We start from the raw sequence: 21,070 nt of genomic DNA, 5'->3' as shown, positions 1-21,070 counted from the left end.
AGTTAACTCCATGCCTCAGAGAGTTTAAACCATTATAAAAGCCAGAGGTGGTGCAACAAAGTAATAATGGTGCAGTGTTTTCTAATGATTCCATAATTTTTTCCTCAGATTTGAGTGATTCCATATTTTTTTCCTCTACTTGATCTAAAAAAAAGCAATTGTGACTGACCACAACTATTATATTTGTTTCTTTTTTTATTGTTTCTTAATGCCAGAGGGTTGACAGTTTGAGAAATGATAGTTTTGTGGCATGTCTGTGATTTATTTTTTTTCTACAAAATTAAACAATTGACAGAACATCTTCCAAGAGTGGTGATTCCATAATTTTTGCCAGGGGTTGTATGTGTTAGGCTGAAACATTTCAGACATTTCTGCCATGTTTCGGATATGTTGGAGCAGGCCCGAAGCAGAGGAATGGCGCCCCTCCCTGCACTCTACATCACAGCTCACACGGGTGGAGCTCTTGGAGTCCCGCCCTTTGTTTATGAAATTGACATCTGCGTTATCCAATCCTGTAACTAGTTCTAGCCGTATCGCCCAATGGGAAGTTGGCCCCTCGGGGATCTTAGGGTTGATTCTCCGACAGCTCGGCTGACGGTAAATTCGGACATTTTTGATTAAGAAAATAATGAACTGCTAAAAAGTAAAGCAATGTTACATTAGGTAGTATTTTAAAAGTACAAACACTTCGGCGGTAAGGAGCAGCTTGTATTATTCTCTGGTAAGAGACTTGTTTTTTAACCTTTACCCTCAACTTAGCGGTAGTTAAGTCAGTTTGTGCTGGAGAACTAGCCAGTTAGCTAACTGCTTACTTCCTGCTCTGGAAGATCTGGGTGGGTCGCGTGCATTTATCAAAGTAAATGAGGTTAAATTAGAGACATTAAGAATATGGCTCTGTCCTGATTTACTGACTGTGCAGTGGCATTTGGTAGTTTGCCTTTTTCGTAACATATTGTACAAGAAATTACTTGATGTGCTGTAAATAGAGTTATATTAGCAAACACAACATCAGGGGATAGCCAGTTAAATACAGTTAGTGATTTACATTCCTTATACAGGGTGTCCCTAAAGTCTGGACACATAGACAAAATGCATATTTTCAATACATTTAAATAACAATTTCAACAACATTTTGTTTCATTAAAATATTCATCAATAACATCTTCTGTTTGCGATGCAATATGTATGTGTGTGTATTTTAGTAAGCATAGAGTTAGTTACAGTTACAGTGATATTTCCTATGTGTCCAGACTTTAGGGACACCCTGTTTTTAATTAATCAGAAACTATGTCTTCTCGTTTTTGGAGAGCAGAAAAGAGAAGACGTGGTTTGCAGTGTTCTTTAAACCATATACGTTGTAATTATAAGATCTGTGTAAATACAGGTTTGTCTTTTGGATTCATGACTTTTGGATATCCACTGCATTTTGGAAAACACGATCATTGAACAAAAATTAAGGGGGCTCATCGTATGTACATGTTACTAAATGGTTTTTAATATATTGATACACCATGTTAAGGTCGTGTCAAACAATTTAGTTACAAAAAAACCGTCATATCTAAGTGGTTAGAATTGTTTATTTTACATTTTATACATCTGATTCCATTTAAAGAAAGGTTCAGTAGATCTGTAAATAATAACACTTATTAGTAGCTATCTTCTTATTTATTATGCAAAATAATTGTAATTAACAGATTGTTCATTCATGTATCTTTACAAGCCACTTAATTCTGGTGAAGGTTACTCTGGTGAAGGTTACTCTGGGTCTGGCACCACATGGGGAATTTTGGTGCTCAAGAGGGTTCCAAACATTCATAAGGCAGCTTACATATTTGCTCACTTAGCCAAAATTAGTGTCAATTTAGAGCAGCTACACTCCATTTTAAGTGGACATGGTGAGGGCAGTGTGCCACCATGATGTCCATTTAACATTATCAATATACATAACTATAAATAAATTCAAGTTTAGTGTAGTGCAGTAAACTTTTTTTTTTTTTTCAATTGCAACATTTAAAATGTATAACATTTTTAAGCTATGTTAATACAGTGTTAATGTAAGTTTGTACATATTTTGTTGGTTAATAGTTTTCTAATGTTTAAGATCATTATCTTTAACATTATCCAGTTAGTGGATAACCGACAAAAAAGTGATTGTTTGATTAATGCTGTTAAAAATGTAAAAAACATTTTTAACAGCTGACACATAATTTGAAGTTAGAGTTTAGACTACTGATTTGAGACCTTCACACACCCTCAGTGCACATGCACCATGTATGTGTGGATCTGTGAATAACATTACTTTTTAACAAAAATGATGTGGATATTTTGCAGTATGCCAGAGTATGAAGGTAAAACTCAGTTTACCATCTCAGCTTTAGGAGCTTTAATATACTGACTGCATCTTTCTTATTTGATTAGCATGTGTAGTTAGTGCTTGTAATGAACATTTTGCTACCAGCTCCTGTTTCAGTTCCACATTCTGAATGCTGAACTGGTTTTGCTCACTGTGTTTGTTCATCTTACTGTTCTACATAACTGCCACATTTAGTATGTTACTGTGTATATGGGTTAGTTGTAGCTTGTCAGTTATCGGTAAACTTTCGACCAGTGAGGATTAGGTACCAGATAACAGATATACATATTTGTGTGGCAACACTGTAGCTAACCTGACTCAAACACTGAAAAAGGTCTTTTCTGCATTTCAGAATAAAAAAAAATTACCTGTCTGATTTACTCAACTTCAACTTCAGTATCAGAAGTAACAAAAAACATCTACTTTATTACACTTTTCTTTGTCAGAATGGTCGCTGACATTCTAAAATGATTCATTACTCAGTACAAGTGAATGGGTGTGACTTCTCATTTGAATTTTGAGGAACAAAGAGAAACAGTTTGCAATGTTTTTAATTTTTTGACTTAAGTATAAAGGTCACTTTTATGAGACAATAGGACGTTCAGAGCACTTCATGGGAGACTGATCTGACTAATATGTATGTTAAAAGTCTATTTATAAAAATTGGTCTAGACTCACTTAAAGATCATATGTCTTAGCTATGCTAAACTAATGCATAGCTATAACTTATAATTGAGGGTTTGCAAATCGACGGGTTCATTTCACACTCATCTTTTAAGTTTAGTTCTAAAACATTTGCCTTTGGTATTCAACTTAAATTTATTCAAAGGTTTCTTTTAAATCTCAGTGGAAGACTGCTCCTACTGCTGATTTTAAACATGCCATGAAAATGAGTAAACAGGTGGCTTATGGTGACTAACATTACACAACCCTGCATAATTTGTGCTTACATTGTGTTATTATGTTGCTCATATTTTGTGTTAAGCATCATTAAGGGATTTCATTTAGCTTAGGAAGTAGGCGTGGTGTGTCAGAAGCAGGAGAAACACAAACACGTGCTGTACTCAGGTGCTTGGAAACACATCAGGCGACCCTGCTTTATTGCATGGATTCATAATCTAATGCATCTTTGTACAGTTATTCATGCTAGTCAACTTTATTAAGCTGCGTACAAATATTATGCAGCAAAACCGCTTTTGTGTTGGCTGTGCTGTTGTTTTCTATGGACTGAATCCATGCTGCTTACCTTGCCACCATGATCAAAGTTCATTCTGAATAAATTTTGTCTGTTTGCCCGTGACAAATTGATTATATGAAAGTCCGAAGAAAATCACATACATGGCACAGAGAAAAGGATTCTCACTACTTCACAAGACCCTGAACTGTTGAATTCAACATGACACTGTAAATAGCAATTCTTTATTTACTAATCCTGCAATCATTTGTTGTGATACGTATGTATGTCAACGTAGTGTATACGCACATACCTGGAATATCTTGTGTGTAAACTGTAAACAATAGTTTAAATCAAATATAATTTGGCATAACTTGTATGCAAAATGCTTAAGATTCTCTTATAATTTCAAAGTTAGCTTTAAGTAGAGATACCATAGGGATGTCAACTGACAACCAACAAAGAAGTCTTTGTTTAATGCTGTTGGTTAAAAATGTCATTGAAAATAATTTCCAACAGCTGATGCTTGATTCCAACTAAGAGCACAGCTGCATTCTGTAGAGAAAGAGTACTGATTTCAAACACTCTCCCTCACTTCCACTGTTCAGCTTTAAGTCTGTTTACAGCAGTGTTTAGTTGAACTTTTTTTAATGCATTTATAATGTTTAAATAATTTACAATTAAATTACTGGCAAAACTATTATACTTTAAAATAACAAATGCTGTTTTTGTTCAGTATGGAGTCTGACTGCTTGTTAAACTGCACATGTTGATATGTGTGCAACTTTTTTATTTATCTATTTTTTTATTTTTTTTTACAAAAATAGTGTGGATATTTTGCATCATGTTGCAGTATGAAGTTACCATCTTATAATAACTACACTAATGTGGTCAGGAAGAGCTTTAATAAACTGCCTGCATCTCTGTTTATTATGATAAGCATGTTTAGTTAGTGCTTGTAATGCAATGTTCACTACTGACTGTATACAATCTGCATTTATGATGCTGAACTGCTTCTGATCATGGTGTTCATGTTCATTTTACTGTTCTACATTGCTGCTATGTTCACTATGTCATGCTGTATGTATTAAATAAAGTATGTGTGACTTGTCAAAATGAAACTCCAATGTGTCGGTTAGCTGTGAACTAAAGGCTGGTTGGTCATTGGTTAAAAATAAATTTGGCAAAATTAGTCTGTTTATTTGCGCTCTCGATTGCTTCAACCTTTTACCTCACTGTGGGTATGGTATTCCTAGTATCATGAACTCAAGCTATCTTTTTCTAAACATGAAAAATTACATACTAAATAGTTATCATAGGGTTCTTATTTTGCCTGATTTGCCGAGCTGTATGAGAGGATTGTGGTGCAGTTAATTGTTTGTTGTTTCCTGCTTTCCTGTTCCTGCTGCTTTTAGGTTCTTATCAAGTGCTGGCTTCTCTCCTGTTTTTCCTAATACTACTCTGAGAGCATTTTGTGAAATCTTGTGTGATGCACCTGTCATCTTAAGGATTACTGAACCACATGTACTGACAAGTAATGTGTAAGGTGTTTTCTATGGCTCTGTTTCTATTCAAGGGCTGTTTAACAGTTTGTAGGAAGTTACAAATGCTATGCTACCGGCTTGGTTAGGCTTTCTGTAGACAAAGTCAGCTGTCTGTTGGGGAAGGAAAAAAAGGTCAGCTTGTGAAGACATTTAAATCCCCTCGTTTTAACAAATTTACGCCTGATTCCTGAACCAAGCCTTGGTTGACTTGGAAGGTGTGCTTGGAATCATTGTCTTGTTGGAAAGTCCAGTTATCACCAAGGTTCAATTTCACCACAGAAAGCATAACATTGCATTATTTTATTTTTATAATAATTACATTCATTTGGTTAGGCAGAGCTTTAATATACCGCTGCCTCTCCATTTCTTGAGTAGCCTTAAAGTTAGCCCTTGTAATAAAATGATTGAAATCAGCTACTCATCTACTTAATCTGCAAGCCCATTACTGATAGATCTGCAGTGTGAATCTCAGTACTGTTATTGACCAGTCTGGCTTCTACAGACATAATTGCCTATGTCTGGGATGGGGCCAACGTGCCTTGTTATTGGGAGGTGCATTTGTTAGTGCTCTCTCAGTGCCGGTCCAAAGCCCGATAAAAATAAGGGGGCTGCATCAGAAAGGGCAACCAGTGTTACAACTCTGCCAAATCAGGTATGACAACAACACAATCGCTTTGGCAAAATATAGGAGCAGCGAAAAATAACAAAATTGCTCCAAAAAAATGCTGCCTGTTGCTAAATAAAAAGATGTGTTTAGGATGGATGGTACACAGCAGTTTTAGTTCTGCTTTAAACATCAGCTTGTTTATGTGTTGGTCTGTGTTTGTATGTGTGTTGCAATTTGCATGGAAAAGGAGCGAGTCTGGGATGCAGCGTCTGTAAAGAGTAACAGAAACAAGGATATGAAACCTGTAATGGAAACGACAGTCCAGTTCATGCAGCGCTCATTCTCTTTTTGTGTTTCCTTTGTGCAAGGAAGAGGTGCGTCACTGAATTGTAATCATGCCTTTGGTGATGCGCAACATTGAGCCGCGGCACCTGTGTCGCCAGACTCTACCCACGGCAGTAAAGAGCGAGCTGGAGTGTGTGACGAATGTCTCACTAGCTAATATCATCCGTCAACTTGGTTCTCTCAGTAAGTAGCTTTGTAAGTCTTTGCTGGTTAGTGCTTCCATTTGGGTAAGGTACTGTTATGTGTGTAACTGATTGCATATCTTTGTGTGCATGTTATGTCACAGGCAGGTTTGCAGAGGATGTGTTTGGTGAGCTGTTCATTGAGGCTAGCAAGTTTGCAGAAAGGATGAACACCCTTGGCGAAAGAGTGGACAAACTGCAAGTCAAAGTCACTCAGTTGGATCCTAAAGAGGAAGAGGGTAAAAGAAATAAACACCACAACACTTTTCCATCAAAAGGCTAATGGAGTAGGACCCAGTGATTTCTTTCTCTCACACATTTTTTACCACTGCTTTATCCAGTTCAGGCTCACTGTAAGTCTGACTGATTGGGTGAAAGGCAGTAAACACCCCAGACAGGTCATCAGTTCATCACAGGGCAGATACACACACACACACACACACACATTGACACACACACACAAGACAATTTTTAGTAGCTTAGTTTGACCTGAATGCATGTCTTCGGACTTGTGGGAGGAAATGCAAGCACCCGAAGGAAACCCACACAGACACAGGGAGAACATGCAAAGTCCACACAGAAAGGACCCTGGTTGTCTGGAATGACCTTTCATGAGAACTTAATGTTTACGTTTTTTTATTTTTTAAATGCACTAAAATGGTGTCTGTCACTGTCAGCTCTGTAACTGGCACTCCTTTTTAATATTGATATTAGCTGTAAAAAAAACCCATACCATGATGCCTTTTCTAATGCTACAGGCACCCAATAGAGCAAAAGCTTAATGAAGCAAATATGTCAATAATTGATGCAAACATGTCAATATTTTGGGATTATTTTGCATTTGAGATAAGCAAAAACTAAATGCAAGGTAAATTACGCTAGGCCACTACTTCTGGGATTCAGAGCTTGAATCCCCAGTAGTGCTTTCAATTGTTCGGGCATCTACATACAGAAATGATTGACTATGTCTGAGGAGGGGATGTGGCAGAGGCCCTGAGATGGATTGGCCTCCTGTCTGGCATGTGTTACTGCATTGTGACCAGTGATTTCAGGGAAACCACCACAACTCTGACCAGGATAAAGCGGTGGCAAAACATAAAAATGAATTGCAATTAAGTGAACTGACACTAAATGTCCAAATGTTAAAAATACACAAGTATGTTGAGATTCGACACAACCATTAAAGATTTTAATACATCTCATACAAAGCAGGCCAAAAATAACTTGATTCAAGCACTGTTGCTTTATTTTCCATGATGCCTAGTGTGTGCCTAGTGGTAAACTTATAGTAATATTAAAAGTCATTCTTTAAATTTAAACTTGAAAATGAAGTAATAAAAATTGTGTATTTAGATTTTATCCTAAGATTTCTGGAACTGTATAGTTGTCAAACTAAGTTAATAATTTTTTGTACTCTGGCAGACACTGCATCCCTGTCCCACACTGTGATATAAACGTACACCCATATTGGCTGTGTCCCAAATGTCTTTTTAAACTCTTCAAGCATGTACATTGAGAACCAATGAGAGACATTTTCACTAAGGGGGTTAAGTGTTAACAGGTATTTCAAACAGTGCTTTAAGTCTCAGAAGATGCAGGATTGCTTGGGAGCCTCACATTCACTAAAAGAACAACAAAATAAATGCATTTTTTTATACACAACACATTAACAGTGTGTGAAGGTTAAAATTGTAGTTGAATACGTCAGCTTTTTTACTATTATTTAAAAAAAAATCTCTGATTGGCTGAGCAAACACCTATTGCAGCGCTGGCACCATCTTGGTTTTTTCCTGTAAAATGGTTTAATAAATCATTTTCTGCACACACCTTTGTTGTTCTTTCATTTATAGACTCACTTTCTTTGTGTTTTGTTTTTTAGTGTCTTTGCAGGCAATCACCACTCGAAAGGCTTTCCGCTCCAGTCTGATTCAAGATCAGCAGCTCTTTATTCGGCCCTCGCTGCCTCAGCCAGTGCAGGAGACTTACTTGACCTGCAATCAGCCACCACCACTTAACATTCTCAGTGTTTACAGGTTAGCACTCCTGAATTATTAGCACCCTGTTATAAACAAAGTAAGAACCTAATTTAAGGCTTGAATTAAGATGTCTGTGTTAGTTTGGAACTCTTATTGGATAGTTGACAATAACTCATTCAAATACGAGTTGTGACCGGCATCTACGTACAGACATGATTGACTGTGTCTGAGGAGTTTGTCAAGTCAAATAATTTGTTCTCTTAATGTACACTGCATGTGACTGTCACAGGGAGGATGGAAAGGAGGCCCTGAAGTTCTACACTGACCCATCCTATTTCTTTGACCTTTGGAAAGAGCAGATGATTCAAGACACCAAAGACATAATGAAGGAAAGACGGAAGCACAAGGTAAGAACAAACACCTGGGAAATCTCAGAATCCAGTGCTGTATCATTCTAGCGTGAAAGACATTAATAACATTGTTTATATGTGTGTGGGTTTTTGTGAGTATAGAGGGAGAAAAGAGAAAACCCGAATCGCAGCAACCTTAACCCTCGCAAGATTAAAACTCGCAAAGATGAGTGGGAACGCAAAAAGATGGGAGAAGAGTTTGTTGTGCCAAAACCCGATGCCCTGTAAGTTCCAGTCCAAGACTTTAGACATTACCAAATTCTAGCTTAAATCTCAATTAATAGGGGTTTGTTTGCTTTTTTCCCCTCAGCCATCCTGACGGTATGAATGGCAGCTTTGACTCAGGTGAAGATGTGGGTATGATGGATTCTGACAGTAAGCTAGACCAGAGTACTGCTTCCTACAGTTATGATATGGACTCTCCTCTTCCACCACCCATTTTGGATGATTTCTTGCCACCTCCTCCAGAGGATATGACGTAAGATTTGTGTTTAGGGGTGTTTCAGTCATTGTGTAGTTGTGTTTTCTTTGTTGATTTTATCTGATGAATATCACTTTTCCAAATTCCACTTTTCCAATTACGGAGCCAATAGACTTTCAATCACTTTTAGCCTAAAATCAAATCCTATTATAAATATTTTTAGTAGAGGCCAAATTTTACACCAGATGCCCTTCCTGACAGAACCTTTCTTATTTTTAATCTAGGCTGAGACTGGCACAAGAGCACCTCCCAATGTCTAGGCTGTTCAGTCATCTCTTTTTGTCCTCACAGCCATAGTCATACATAGTACTTTTGGGATTTAAACCCTGGATCTCAATGATAGTGGGCTGGTGTGTTTTAGGACTGCTCCACCCAAGTGCCATCTATAGGCACTGAAAGTATAGCTTATGTTTTAACAAATTGCATAAAGAAGTCACTTCGATTCAGTTGTTTATTTTAATAATTAGGATATGATTACACCGTGGGTGCATTTTAATTGGTGTGAAAGACCAAAGAGAAAAGTGAAATAATAAGAAAATGATTTCTAAATGTATAAATGTTTTTACAACAGTAGTTGGCAGCATAGCTGTTCATGGATATGCAGCATATCTGTTGTAGCAGTTGCTCAAATTTCAGGTGTTACTATGCAAATGTCATTGGATCACAAAATAAGAATAGTTTGGCACTGTAGGTTACTATTGTTAATATCGAGTCTGCTAATCAGGCTTTACTAGAGTCTAATTTATTTCAAAGCTGGTAAAAGATCCTGTTGTTTCATTTTCTTTACTTTTGTTATTACATAAGTTGCCACCCAGTACTTGTAAATGGAGGCATGCCTGCTGATAGAGCTGTGAGCAATTTGAGTTATTTTAATATAAAATAGACAGCTGAACAATATTTAAAAAAAAAAATTCTGTTCTCTTGCAGGTGCAATGATGTACCAGGTGTCAACTCACCTCAGAGGCCAATCAGCGCAATAAGCCCTAGCTATCCTCCTCCAGCTCCCCCAGCACTGACTTCTCCTGTTGGTCGCCCTTCAGTGGCCCCACCTGTAGCCCCACCTCCTCCTCCACCTATGGGAATGCCTCCTCCACCTCCCTCTGGGTTTGATGCTTCTCCTTCTCCTCCCCCTCCTGCCTTTTTCCCTGGTCCTACGTCTATCCCTCCACCGCCACCTATGCTCTCCAATATTCCATCACCTCCTCCTGTTTCTGGAGGGGGTGGACCCCCACCTCCTCCACCACCACCTCCACCACCAGGCCCCCCACCACCATCCTTTGCTCCATCTGCTCCAGCACCTCCTCCTGCAGGGCCTCCAGTTTCCGCTGCCCCTAAGGCCCAGCCTGCACAGGTCAGCGATGGTCGAAGTGATCTCCTGGCAGCCATTCGCCAAGGTATGTCAAAGTGTTTCACTGCATTAGTTGAAGTCACCTGGTATTAAGTAAACAAGTTAAACATCAGCAGCTGTGAGAGAATGGTATTGGTTTGTATTTCTCTTAAAAAAGACCCTTAATGGCTCTGAACTATTTGATCTAAAATTGTAAGCACTTACTGCACCCACAGACTTACACTCTTAAGTGTCTGTGGCTCTTGTGTTCCTGTATGAGGACAGACGTGGTAATTCGGGTTTTCCCAGTTTATGGCACTTCATAGATTTTAGAATTTAAGTTAGAAGTCCAGTGTGTTCTCTCCCTTCATGTATCAGACAGTAATGCCAGTGGTCCTGTTCCTGGCTATTTGTTCTTGCATATGTTTGCTCATAATTTATTTAGTTTTAACAGTTTAGGATGAGCAAAGGACATGCTGAATAAAGACCGAACACATGTTGCAGCCACCTTGTGTACCTACACATGTTGTTAACTCGTCCCTCCACCAATATTTATAAACTGTGAGGGTTCTTTCAAAAGTTTCCGCACTTTTTAAAACCTAGCACCTGCTCTGTGTGATGCCTTTTAAAACCATTTTTCCTCATTTCTCAGACGAAGGAATTGTATTGAGAGTATTAAAAAAGAAAAAAAAATGTTCTGTATTGTTACTGTTGTGGATGTACTGTCTGCACATATTGCTAAGTGTGTGTCTGTGTGTCTACACACAGGATTTAACCTGCGTAAAGTGGAGGAGCAGAGAGAGCAGGAGACGAGAGACTATGTGGGCAACGATGTGGCAGCTATCCTGTCCCGGCGTATTGCTGTGGAGTGCAGTGATTCCGAAGACGACTCCTCAGAGTTAGATGATGAGGAGTGGTCCGATTAAGACTACAAAACATATCAGAAAATTTATTTTATAGGCCTTGTACTTCTTGAATGACGTATTTCCCTTTAATGAGACAGACTACAGTGTATGGTAAAGAGGGCTGTGTGCACTCAAGCATGCATGACTGAATAATTTAGGTGATTAGGCTGCTCCTATTTCAGAGTGCCATTTTTCTGTAAAGCTTTGTATAAGTAAATTGAACCAGAGCGTTTTCGCCTTGTTGCATCTCTGTATTATAGCTGCAAAAACCTTTATTAATCAACTAAAGCTTTGCTGCTTTTTTAGACCAAAGCCAAGTCATTATGTATTTAGATGTATTGTAAGTCAGTACTTAAATAGTTACCACAATTATTTTGTTGCATTTGTCGGCTATGTGTTGTTAGGGCATTGGACCATCTATAGAACACTCATTCCCAGAATGAGAGACACAAGTCTGTTAAACTAAATTCCTTTACTTTTTTATGCCCTGTTGCCTTAGTAATTGATCTTTCTTTATTTATGTGTCTGCAATGTATCTGTTCTCTGACCTCAGTGCCTGTACTGGCATTATGGCATTTTGTTTGGTGGTTTTCCTTCTTCTGTCCTTTTGCTGCTGTCACCCTCTCAGGTGTGTTCGTGTATACCAAAGTAACATGAGCAAAAAGGCTGGAAACGTGTTCCTGTACCATTAACATTTATTATGCTTGACAACATTAGCTCCATGTCTAGCAAGATCCACTAATGCCTCATTTGCGGCACATGCACATGGTCTTCATGGAGATCCAGTTTTATTGTATTCTTTATCGGTCCTAAAGTGCCTGCTTTATTTTTGCTTTAAGTGCCTATTCTTTTTATGAATTATGCAATATTTTGTAATCAGTCGTTTTTATTTGGTACATTTGGTTATAATTAAGGATCTTTTCTATCAGCGGTTTAATTAAATAAATTTCTCAAGCCCAAAGATATTTTGAGTGGTGTTTATAGCTCTTATATGCTTACCACTAGATTGAATTATTACATTGTGGTGTTTGATCAGTGTCCTGCTAGCTTAGTAAGTAAGCTTTGGAAATTCAGAATGGTTAATAAGCATTTCCCTATGTTCACATCAAACATCGGAAGTGGGAAAAAATGTGATCTGAGTGACCAGGCATGTTTTTTGTTACCAAACTGTGACTGAGTTTGTCCCAAACTAAGAATTTTGTGGCATTGTCACACAGATAAGTATTTTGAGTTGACCGAGAAACACCTTGATAAGAGTTTAAACATATTGGCCAGACTAGTTCAAACTCACAGGAAGACTGAGGTAACATTTACTCTTTACAGCAGAGTAAGCACAAATACCTCATGGTGGATGAGCTACAAAGCCACCAGACTATATAGGGTCCCACACCTCTAAGCCTGCAGATGGTACATACTGACTAACTGGAACGCTGAGGACTAACTGGAACTTTAGCGCCCCCTCACCTCTTCCCCATTCTGAAGTTTGATGTTATGGTTGACAAGCAGTTTAGGGTTAAGGGCCTTGCTTAGCGGTCCAACAGTGGCAACTTGGCAGTTGTCAAATTTGAAAGTAAAGTTTTGACTATAATGTAACTATTGTTGCCGTGTTAATAAGTTTGTCACAGTCATTTTATTGTATGCATTTTAGTTGTAGGGTTAAAAAAAAATGCAAATCCATTTATGCAAATCCAACAGCTTTTATGGATCACATGCTATTATATAATGAATTGGCTGAGGTTTTCAGATTTTTCTCTTAGCAGTAGCATTTAAATCTGTTAATTATTTGGGAACTTGCATTTGGATGAGGATTTGAATGTTGCATTTGGCAATACAATACAATGGTCAGTTGTATTCTATCAAATATGCCATTAAACCTCCAACCTAGAACATTAGAGCTGGACAGGCCAAGTGAAATGACTGCATGATGTTCTCTCCCTTAGATAAACAGATATATCCCTCTGATGCAATAAACTGGTGGAGTAAGTTTAACAACTTATAGTTAGGAGGTTACACTGGTGGCACAGAGTTCCAGGAACCTACACTATATTGCCAAAAGTATTCGCTCGTCTGCCTTCACATGCATATGAACTTGAGTGACATCCCATTCTTAATCCATAGGGTTTAATATGATGTCAGCCCACTCTTTGCAGCTATAACAGCTTCAACTCTTCTGGGAAGGCTTTCCACAAGGTTTAGGAGTGTGTTTATGGGAATTTCTGACCATTCTTCCAGAAGCGCATTTGTGATGTCAGACACTGATGTTGGACGAGAAGACCTGGCTCGCAGTCTCCGCTCTAATTAATCCCAAAGGTGTTCTATTGGGTTGAGGTCAGAACTCTGTGCAGGCCAGTCAAGCTCTTCCACACCAAACTCGCTCATCCATGTCTTTATGGAACTTGCTTTGTGCACTGGTGCACAGTCATGTTGAGACAGGAAGGGGCCATCCCCAAACTGTTCCCACAAAGTTGGGAGCATGAAATTGTCCAAAATCTCTTGCTATGCTGAAGCATTAAGAGTTCCTTTCACTGGATTTAAGGGACCGAGCCCAACTCCTGAAAAACAACCCCACACCATAATCTACCCTCCACCAAACTTTACACTTGGCACAATGCAGTCAGACAAGTACCGTTCTCATGGCAACCACCAAACCCAGACTCGTCCATCGGATTGCCGGATGAAGAAGCGTTATTCATCACTCCAGAGAACACGTCTACACTGGACTCTAGAGTCTAGAGAGACCACTGCGTCCGACGCTTTGCATTGTGCTTTGTGATGTAAGGCTTGATTGCAGCTGCTCGGCCATGGAAACCCATTCCATGAAGCTCTCTACACACTGTTCTTGAGCTAATCTGAAGGCCACATGAAGTTTGGAGGTCTTTTTGGTTTTATACACCTGTAGCAATGGAAGTAATTGGACCACCTAAATTCAATGATTTGGATGGGTGAGTGAATACTTTTGGCAATATAGTGTATCTGCAGTTGAAATATTCTTCCTGTGCCACCCACTGTAGATTAACTGGGGTACTGCAGTTACTGAATGAAAAAACAAACAAATCAGTTGTTCTACTTAAAATTCTCATTTATTTTGATTATGAAACAAGAAACATCTTTTTAAAACATATACGTAAAAAACACACATTCATTCAAAATGTCAGACTGCATTCATTCACTATTGGCTATTTTTGCACTATGTGCAAACAACACATCAAGTATAAAAGCATTTGTCATTCAGCAAATGGTTATTCACTAAATACATAAATAGACATACACAAGTGGCAATAAAAGCATTCCAACTAAACTTTTTTGATAGTCAAGTAATTGTTGTAAAGTGCAAATGATTTTTTTAATTCCATCAGTATAATCTCTGAATGTCAGAGTGTGAAGATATCAGGCACAAATTGACAATTAAAGCAACATCACTCCTAATGGAATACATTTGTATCTTTCTTTAATTAGATTTTAAAAACCTGCTACTGTAGTTGTTGTTTTGTTCTTGCTATATTGACATTAAAAGAGGTTAATTAGTTTTATCAGGTATTTTGTCATAGATGTAAAAACAGCAGACTCAAATACAGTACATATTTATATCTTGCAGGAGAAAGTCATTATGGGAGACATCTGATTCATTTACCCATGTTTCTCGAGTCAGGTAGAGAATTTGGCTGTTGGCACAGTTTCTCAAGAAGGCATGGTGAGTATGTAAATGTGCGTGATTGAGATCGGAAGGATATTTAAATCATGGCACCATATGGCAAATATCTGATGTGCTCTTCAAGAGTTTCTGTTCCAGATTAAACGTCACTGGGCGTATGTGTGTTTTTGTGGAATGTGTTTGGTAGACAGCAGCAGCAAGCTTGCCTCAGTGCCCGCTGTATGTGTGTGTTTCTGTAGGCATAAATCAGGGGGTTGAGCAGAGAATTCCCTGTGACCGGCACCAGTGTGGCATATGTGTAAAGGGCAGGTGATGATCCATCTGCCAGAAGACCATACAGGGCAAACGGCATCCAACAGCTGGCAAAAATGGCAAGGATCAAGGCAAGAGTGTGCACCCGGCGGCGGGTATGTGTCCGTGCGGAGGGCAGTGTGTGTCTCTGTAGAGCAATCTGGTGTGAGTGGCGAAGGACGACTTGGCAGATCCAGGCATTGAGCTGCAGCATCAGTGCGAGGGCCAATAGAAATCCCCCACATAGGGTGGCCAAATGCACTCGGGTGAGTGGCCACACCACACTGCAAGACTTTCTATCATCCAGGCAATTCCAGCCCAGAGTAGGTAGAGCTCCCTGCACTCCGGCTAGCATCCAGGCCATAGCCAGAGCACAGCGTGTGTGCGTATGTGTGTGGTGTGAGCCATAAGTGAGGGCCCGATGGAGAGACAGGAATCGGTCAAGGGTAATGCCCAATAAAGAGAAAACAGAAGCACAGAGTGCACTAACTAGCAAGCCCACACTACCCAGCTCCAGCACCCTTGAGGACATGCACCAACGAGACATAAAGTGCAGCAGCAGACCCACTCCGGCCAGGAAGTCTGCCCAAGCTAAGCTGCCAATCAGCAAGAACATAGGCGCCCGCAAAGACACCGAAGAGAAAATAGTCACTATGATGATTGCATTCTCGCAGCAAATCAGAGCACCTGATACACACAAGGCTATGTCCCATGGAGTCATCACTGCTGGTGCTATAGGGTCAGGTGTGATCCTGGCAGGAGACAGTTGAAGGAGGGGGTCAATCTCAAATACAACTTCCAAGCCCACTTCAGAGTCATTGAGGGCCATACCTGTAAAAGACAGAAAAAAATCTTTAATGCATTTAATGTACTGTATGTACATTTATTAACACATAGTGATAGCGATACTACTAGTCTTGAATGTTTGTGAGTATGAGTAGTTTGAGTGGTTCAGATTGGTAGTTTATTTATCTGGACAGTTAGGTCCATAGGCTTTTATACATGCAAATACATTTCTGTGCTGTGACCACACAGCAAGAAGGGCCTTGGTTTGATTCCCTATCTGTGTGGAGTTCCTCCTGCATACTCTCCCTGTGTTCATGTGGGTTTCCTCTGGGTGACCTTGTTTTCTCCCACAAGTCCAAAGACCAGCAGTCAGGCCAGTTGGAGCTACTTAAATCTGCCGTAATTGTGAGTGTGGGTGTCTACCCTGTGATGGGCTGCTGTTTCCCGTGACCCTGAACAGGATTACATTTACATTTTCATGTACATTTTCAGCATTTAGCAGACGCTTTTATCCAAAGCGACTTACAGTTATGACTGAACACAATTTTTGAGCAATTAAGGGTTAAGGGCCTTGCTCAGGGGCCCAACAGTGGCAACGGTGGTGGGGGGCTTGAACCGGCAACCTTTAGATTACAAGTCCAGTACCTTAACCACTGAGCTATCACTGCCCTGGATGAAGCGGTAGTAAAACGGACAGTACATAAATAAATGAAATTATTCACCAATACAAAGGTAATCACTGCTTTTTTTATTTAAAATAAATTCTGATTCATGTATTCATTTTCAACTTGGTTAGGGTTGCGGTGGGTCCAGTGCCACCCAAAAAACACATTGCAGAATGCCAGATAACACTCTGGACATGGATCCAATCCATTCGTTTTCTTGCAGCTAGTGTCAACTAAGTAATCATTCCACCTAATAGCATTTTTAAACGTAGGAGGAAACCAGAGTGCTGTAGGAGACCTATACGGACCAGAGAAGAGAATGGAACCCTGGTTAAAGAACCCATTCTACTGTATGCCACCCACTCCAGGTGCCTCTTCACCGCCCTCATCCCAACATCTGCTGCTTGAGTGTTTTAACTCGAGTTCGTTTTTACGGTGATTGACGATTTCAGCCGAAGTTAAACAAAGACACAAAACGCATGCTGCGATTGCTCAACACAATTGCTTATCATGCTCATGCTTATAAAAAAATAAAGTATTAAAACTACTTACTGAGGTAGTCGATGCTGCTCAATGTATTTTCTTCAGTAAGCTACCATGCAGGCAAATCTGAGCACAATGAGAGATAATCCTGAAGCTGTGGAACAGTCACAGTGGAATCCCAGAGTTTGATAAGTGCAGATCCAGTTTTCTGATGCAGAAGAGCAGGATTGTCCTCTTATCTTGTTGGTGTGTTCCCCGTGAGCTCCTCTGTATTACACCCAGTCTGCTGCTGCGCTCCTTCCCTTCATTGATTCGCTTCTGACGTCAGTCACGACGAGCGGCGATGACTTTCTCCTGCACAGCCAATCACAGCTCCCCTCTAGACTAGATGTTCTGTCGTAATTTCATTCATAAAAATGCCGCATTATTTTACCCCGCCCACTGCGACGGAGAAAAAAACACAATGATGATAAGTGAAGTGACTGGCAATCCGTCCTGGTGCTTACGAGAAATCACGCATATACGATCAGATGATCATAGTGATATTTAATACATCCACATAGCAATACAAGTACTGTAGAACAATGCATTAGGTTTTATGCATCTCTCAGTACTGCCCCCTCTCACTTTGTGTGTGTGTGTGGGTGTGTGTGTGTGTGCGTGTGCGTGTGTGTGAGTCACCGCTGTCCGTGGTGCTGAAAGACCCAGAGCAAATCTGATAGTAATGACGTCAGTTCTTTTGCCTTTTTGGATACGTACCATTTTTTTCACCTTCACCTGTCTGTCAATGTGATGTTAAGCTGCCACACGATACAGTTATGCTGCATCAACTCCCTAATCAAAGATCTTTCTACACTTTCAATCCCATTCTTATACTGGACTGTTAATCCTGTTATTTTATACCATACAATAGGAAGTGTACACCCACTTGGTTTCCACCCACTTCCCAAAACAAAAATGAGAAGAGGTTGCTCTTTATTGCACCTAGGTCTAAATGAGTGAGTGTGTTAGCACTGTTTCGATATGTGAAAAAAAAAAAAAATGAAAAAAATATATATATTGTCATGTTTTATCAATGCTTTATCCTGGTCAGGGTCGTGGTGGGTATGGTTTCTCTGGAATCAGTGGGCACAGTGCAAAAACACACTCCAGATGGGAAACCAATCCATTGTAGGGCCTCAGCCACTGCCCCTTTCCACACATATAGCCAAACATTTCTGTATGTAGACGCCCAACTAGCCAAAAGCACCGCTGGGGATCCGAACCCTGGATCCCAGCAGTAGTGGGCTAGCAACCCCGATAAAATTGCTTTTTGCTTTTACAAAAAAATCCTTATGCTATTGCACATTAGCAGACCAGTCATCTAATGAGAACTGTGATGTGACTTTGTAAATGTCACAGTATTACATAAGTGGGATTGTAGTCTTGTCCTATTTGCATTGTTTTCGTTAGCAATTTATTTATCTGCATTTAAACCGATCACATTTAAAACAGCATACAGGGCTTGATCAAATAATATTTAATAAGTCAATACTGCAGATTTTATTCTGCCACTGTAGTTCATGATGGATATTTCCATGTCCTTGTCTAAATTCACATCATTATATTATTTGCTTTATAAACAATAAGAATCAAGAACCAAACATTACAAAATTTACCACAATTCCTGATTTTATTTTGTAATATTAACACAGCAAACAGGCTTTCTAGATAACAGTTAATTAACTTGCATCCATAATTGGTACAAACTGGTAACAGTTAAGCAGTCGGGCTAGCTTACCACAAAAACAACCGCTTTAATGATTAAAAATATGTCTTTATTAATGAAGTCAAGATGTGCATCTTTATAATATCAGTGATTTATTTAATTATAGACAAATATGGAATAAGAATTACAGTTAGATATTATTAGCAATTGGATAACCTGGGGTTTCTGGGGATCTCATCATCCTGTAATAATTTGAATATTGGTTGCGATGTATTGGAAGTTGTCAGGCATGAAGTGCAATTGCAGTCTTAAGCTGAATCATCAGCCCAAAACCCAAGGACAGAAAAATAATGTCTCTAATTTCAGAGTTACATCAATTATTTTGAATTTTATTTGTGAGTTTAGTGCATATAAATGTAAAGGAGCAATGGAATTAATGATTTGTGATTCGTGTGTGCGTAGGTGATGGGAAAGGGCAGCAGATAATTGATGGCAGTTCCTGGCAGATGATGCGGGGATTCTCGCTCCGTCTGGTGAGATCCAGTCTGCACTAATGTCGCACTGATCATGTGACTGTTCATTACAATGAAGCAGGTGGGCGAGCAGCAGGGTCTCTCCACTTCAATCCTCCTCCCTTTTCGGCTAAGCTAGTTCAGTTTGGCCTATATAAGGGCATAAGCTTCCGGTGCTCTCCATCTCAGCATAAAAATGCTGTCAGGACAAAACCTCCATGATGTTTCCTTTCTCCAGGATACAGAATATTTCCTGTGAGACAAAATGAGCACTGGATTGACTTACTTTTGGGTTGGACAGCCTAAACAGCCTTATTCATGCCTGTTGCTGCCACTTGTAAGCACTGTAATTGCTTATTGATTGCATTTGCGTAAGACGTGTGTAATCATGCCAGTGTGACACATCTGCACTGCACTGGAACAGCAAAATTAACCTGTAGGGCTCTGTTGTGGGTTTTTTCCACACTATACGTGGGTGTAAAGGAGGAGAAGATTCGTGTGTGGGTGAGAACTGCGTGAGGAGACTGCAAAATACTCACTTACCTAATATCAAAATACATAGAGTGCCTTCATCCCTCGTCTTCACCAGTTTTCCTGCAGGAAACCTCCCTCTGTATTCACATAGTATTGCACAGTATACAGATTTGTGAAACAGTAAGATCGCTGGATGAATAGATAGATAGATGGATGGATGAATGAATGGATGAAAAACTGAAAGACAAATGGTTAGACAGATAGACAAACAGACTGACAGACGGATTTGTCAAATAGTGCCCCAATGAAAGTCACTGAGCAGATGTCCACACATTCCTGCAGTGTAAAATAGATTAAGAAATAGATATACTTTCTGATGTGGGGTAGAAGAACACAGTGTTTTTAGATCATGGTATTAGAGTAGTGCAAATCGATTAAAGAAGAGTACATAAGATGGAAGAAAGCTGAGAACTGGACATCACATTATGTAACTATGCCAAGGTCTTCATGTCCCCAGTACACACAGACACATTTATACTTTCTTAATTAACAATTTACCATTAATTTACCATCAATCTGCAGCAGAAAGAGAGAATTAAAAAGAAAAGTCAGAGCACAGATATAATTGTAAATTGTGTGGCGTATCTGCTGAATGAATTCAGGCATTTTAAGTCTCAAAATGTGATCGCTCTCAGTGAGCTGATTGCCCCAGAGGCAGTTGGTGGGGTTGGGGTCATGCATTGCTGAAACACACAGGTTTTGAATGTTCCCTATCTTTTGTGAGGTTTTTTTTCTCAGTTCTGTCCCTGTTCTATCTACTTTCTCTGTTACGAGCTGCAGATGTTTTTGTGTCTTTTATTTGTTTATTGGTTTTTATTAATTTGGCCACTTTTTTATTTGCAGTTGTCTCTTTTTTTGTTAGTGGCTTGTTAGTGTTTTCTCATCTTTATTTCAACGTTTGCACTTGGAATCATTTCATTTTTGCCGGTGTAGAGCCTCCCCTCACGCTTTAATAACCAGCACTGTTACAGAATGCGAGTCCACACACCTGCAAGTATTTAAACAGAACCCAATTGCAAATGTTTTGATCAATGTAGAAAAACACTGTTTACAGTTAATGTGCTGTGCCAACTGTGTTACTGGCAGTGAAAACATTGTAATTTTTGTGTGTGTACATTTGTTAGTTAAATTAATA

The 21,070-nt window shown here is 39.3% G+C and overlaps 2 protein-coding genes across 4 annotated transcripts; one reads left to right on the top strand and one right to left on the bottom strand.

Moving 5' to 3' along the window:
* The first annotated feature begins 601 nt into the window (after positions 1-601).
* wasf2 (WASP family member 2) lies at positions 602-12,265 on the top strand. 3 transcript variants are annotated; one of them, XM_062990585.1, is made up of 9 exons: positions 602-721; positions 6,051-6,206; positions 6,310-6,444; positions 8,085-8,238; positions 8,471-8,588; positions 8,694-8,815; positions 8,902-9,069; positions 10,000-10,466; positions 11,168-12,265. In XM_062990585.1, exons 2-9 carry the CDS (start codon positions 6,074-6,076, stop codon positions 11,323-11,325), a joined length of 1,455 nt encoding a protein of 484 aa, XP_062846655.1. In that variant the 5' UTR covers positions 602-721; positions 6,051-6,073; the 3' UTR covers positions 11,326-12,265. The 3 variants fall into 3 exon arrangements, with proteins under 3 accessions (XP_062846655.1, XP_062846654.1, XP_062846661.1); XM_062990584.1 differs by having other exon boundaries at positions 6,047-6,206; XM_062990591.1 differs by lacking the exon at positions 602-721 and adding an exon at positions 3,678-3,757.
* A 2,830-nt stretch (positions 12,266-15,095) lies between these two features.
* On the bottom strand, positions 15,096-16,076 carry gpr3 (G protein-coupled receptor 3). Its single transcript, XM_062990583.1, has one exon. It carries the CDS (start codon positions 16,074-16,076, stop codon positions 15,096-15,098), a length of 981 nt encoding a protein of 326 aa, XP_062846653.1.
* Between the last annotated feature and the right edge of the window lie 4,994 nt (positions 16,077-21,070).

This window comes from Trichomycterus rosablanca, chromosome 2, assembly GCF_030014385.1.
Source record: "Trichomycterus rosablanca isolate fTriRos1 chromosome 2, fTriRos1.hap1, whole genome shotgun sequence".
In the NCBI taxonomy this organism is placed as follows: domain Eukaryota; kingdom Metazoa; phylum Chordata; class Actinopteri; order Siluriformes; family Trichomycteridae; genus Trichomycterus; species Trichomycterus rosablanca.
Note: the sequence above shows the minus strand (reverse complement) of the source record. Positions and strands in the feature narration are given on the sequence as shown.

What these genes read in the sequence shown, in the direction of transcription:
- wasf2 (XM_062990585.1), top strand. Translation starts at nt 6,074, where the DNA reads ATGCCTTTGGTGATGCGCAACATTGAGCCGCGGCACCTGTGTCGCCAG. An exon ending in CCGTCAACTTGGTTCTCTCA is followed by an intron (nt 6,207 to 6,309) that starts GTAAGTAGCTTT and finishes GTTATGTCACAG; the next exon opens with GCAGGTTTGCAGAGGATGTG. An exon ending in GTGCCAAAACCCGATGCCCT is followed by an intron (nt 8,816 to 8,901) that starts GTAAGTTCCAGT and finishes TTTTCCCCTCAG; the next exon opens with CCATCCTGACGGTATGAATG.
- gpr3 (XM_062990583.1), bottom strand. Translation starts at nt 16,076, where the DNA reads ATGGCCCTCAATGACTCTGAAGTGGGCTTGGAAGTTGTATTTGAGATT.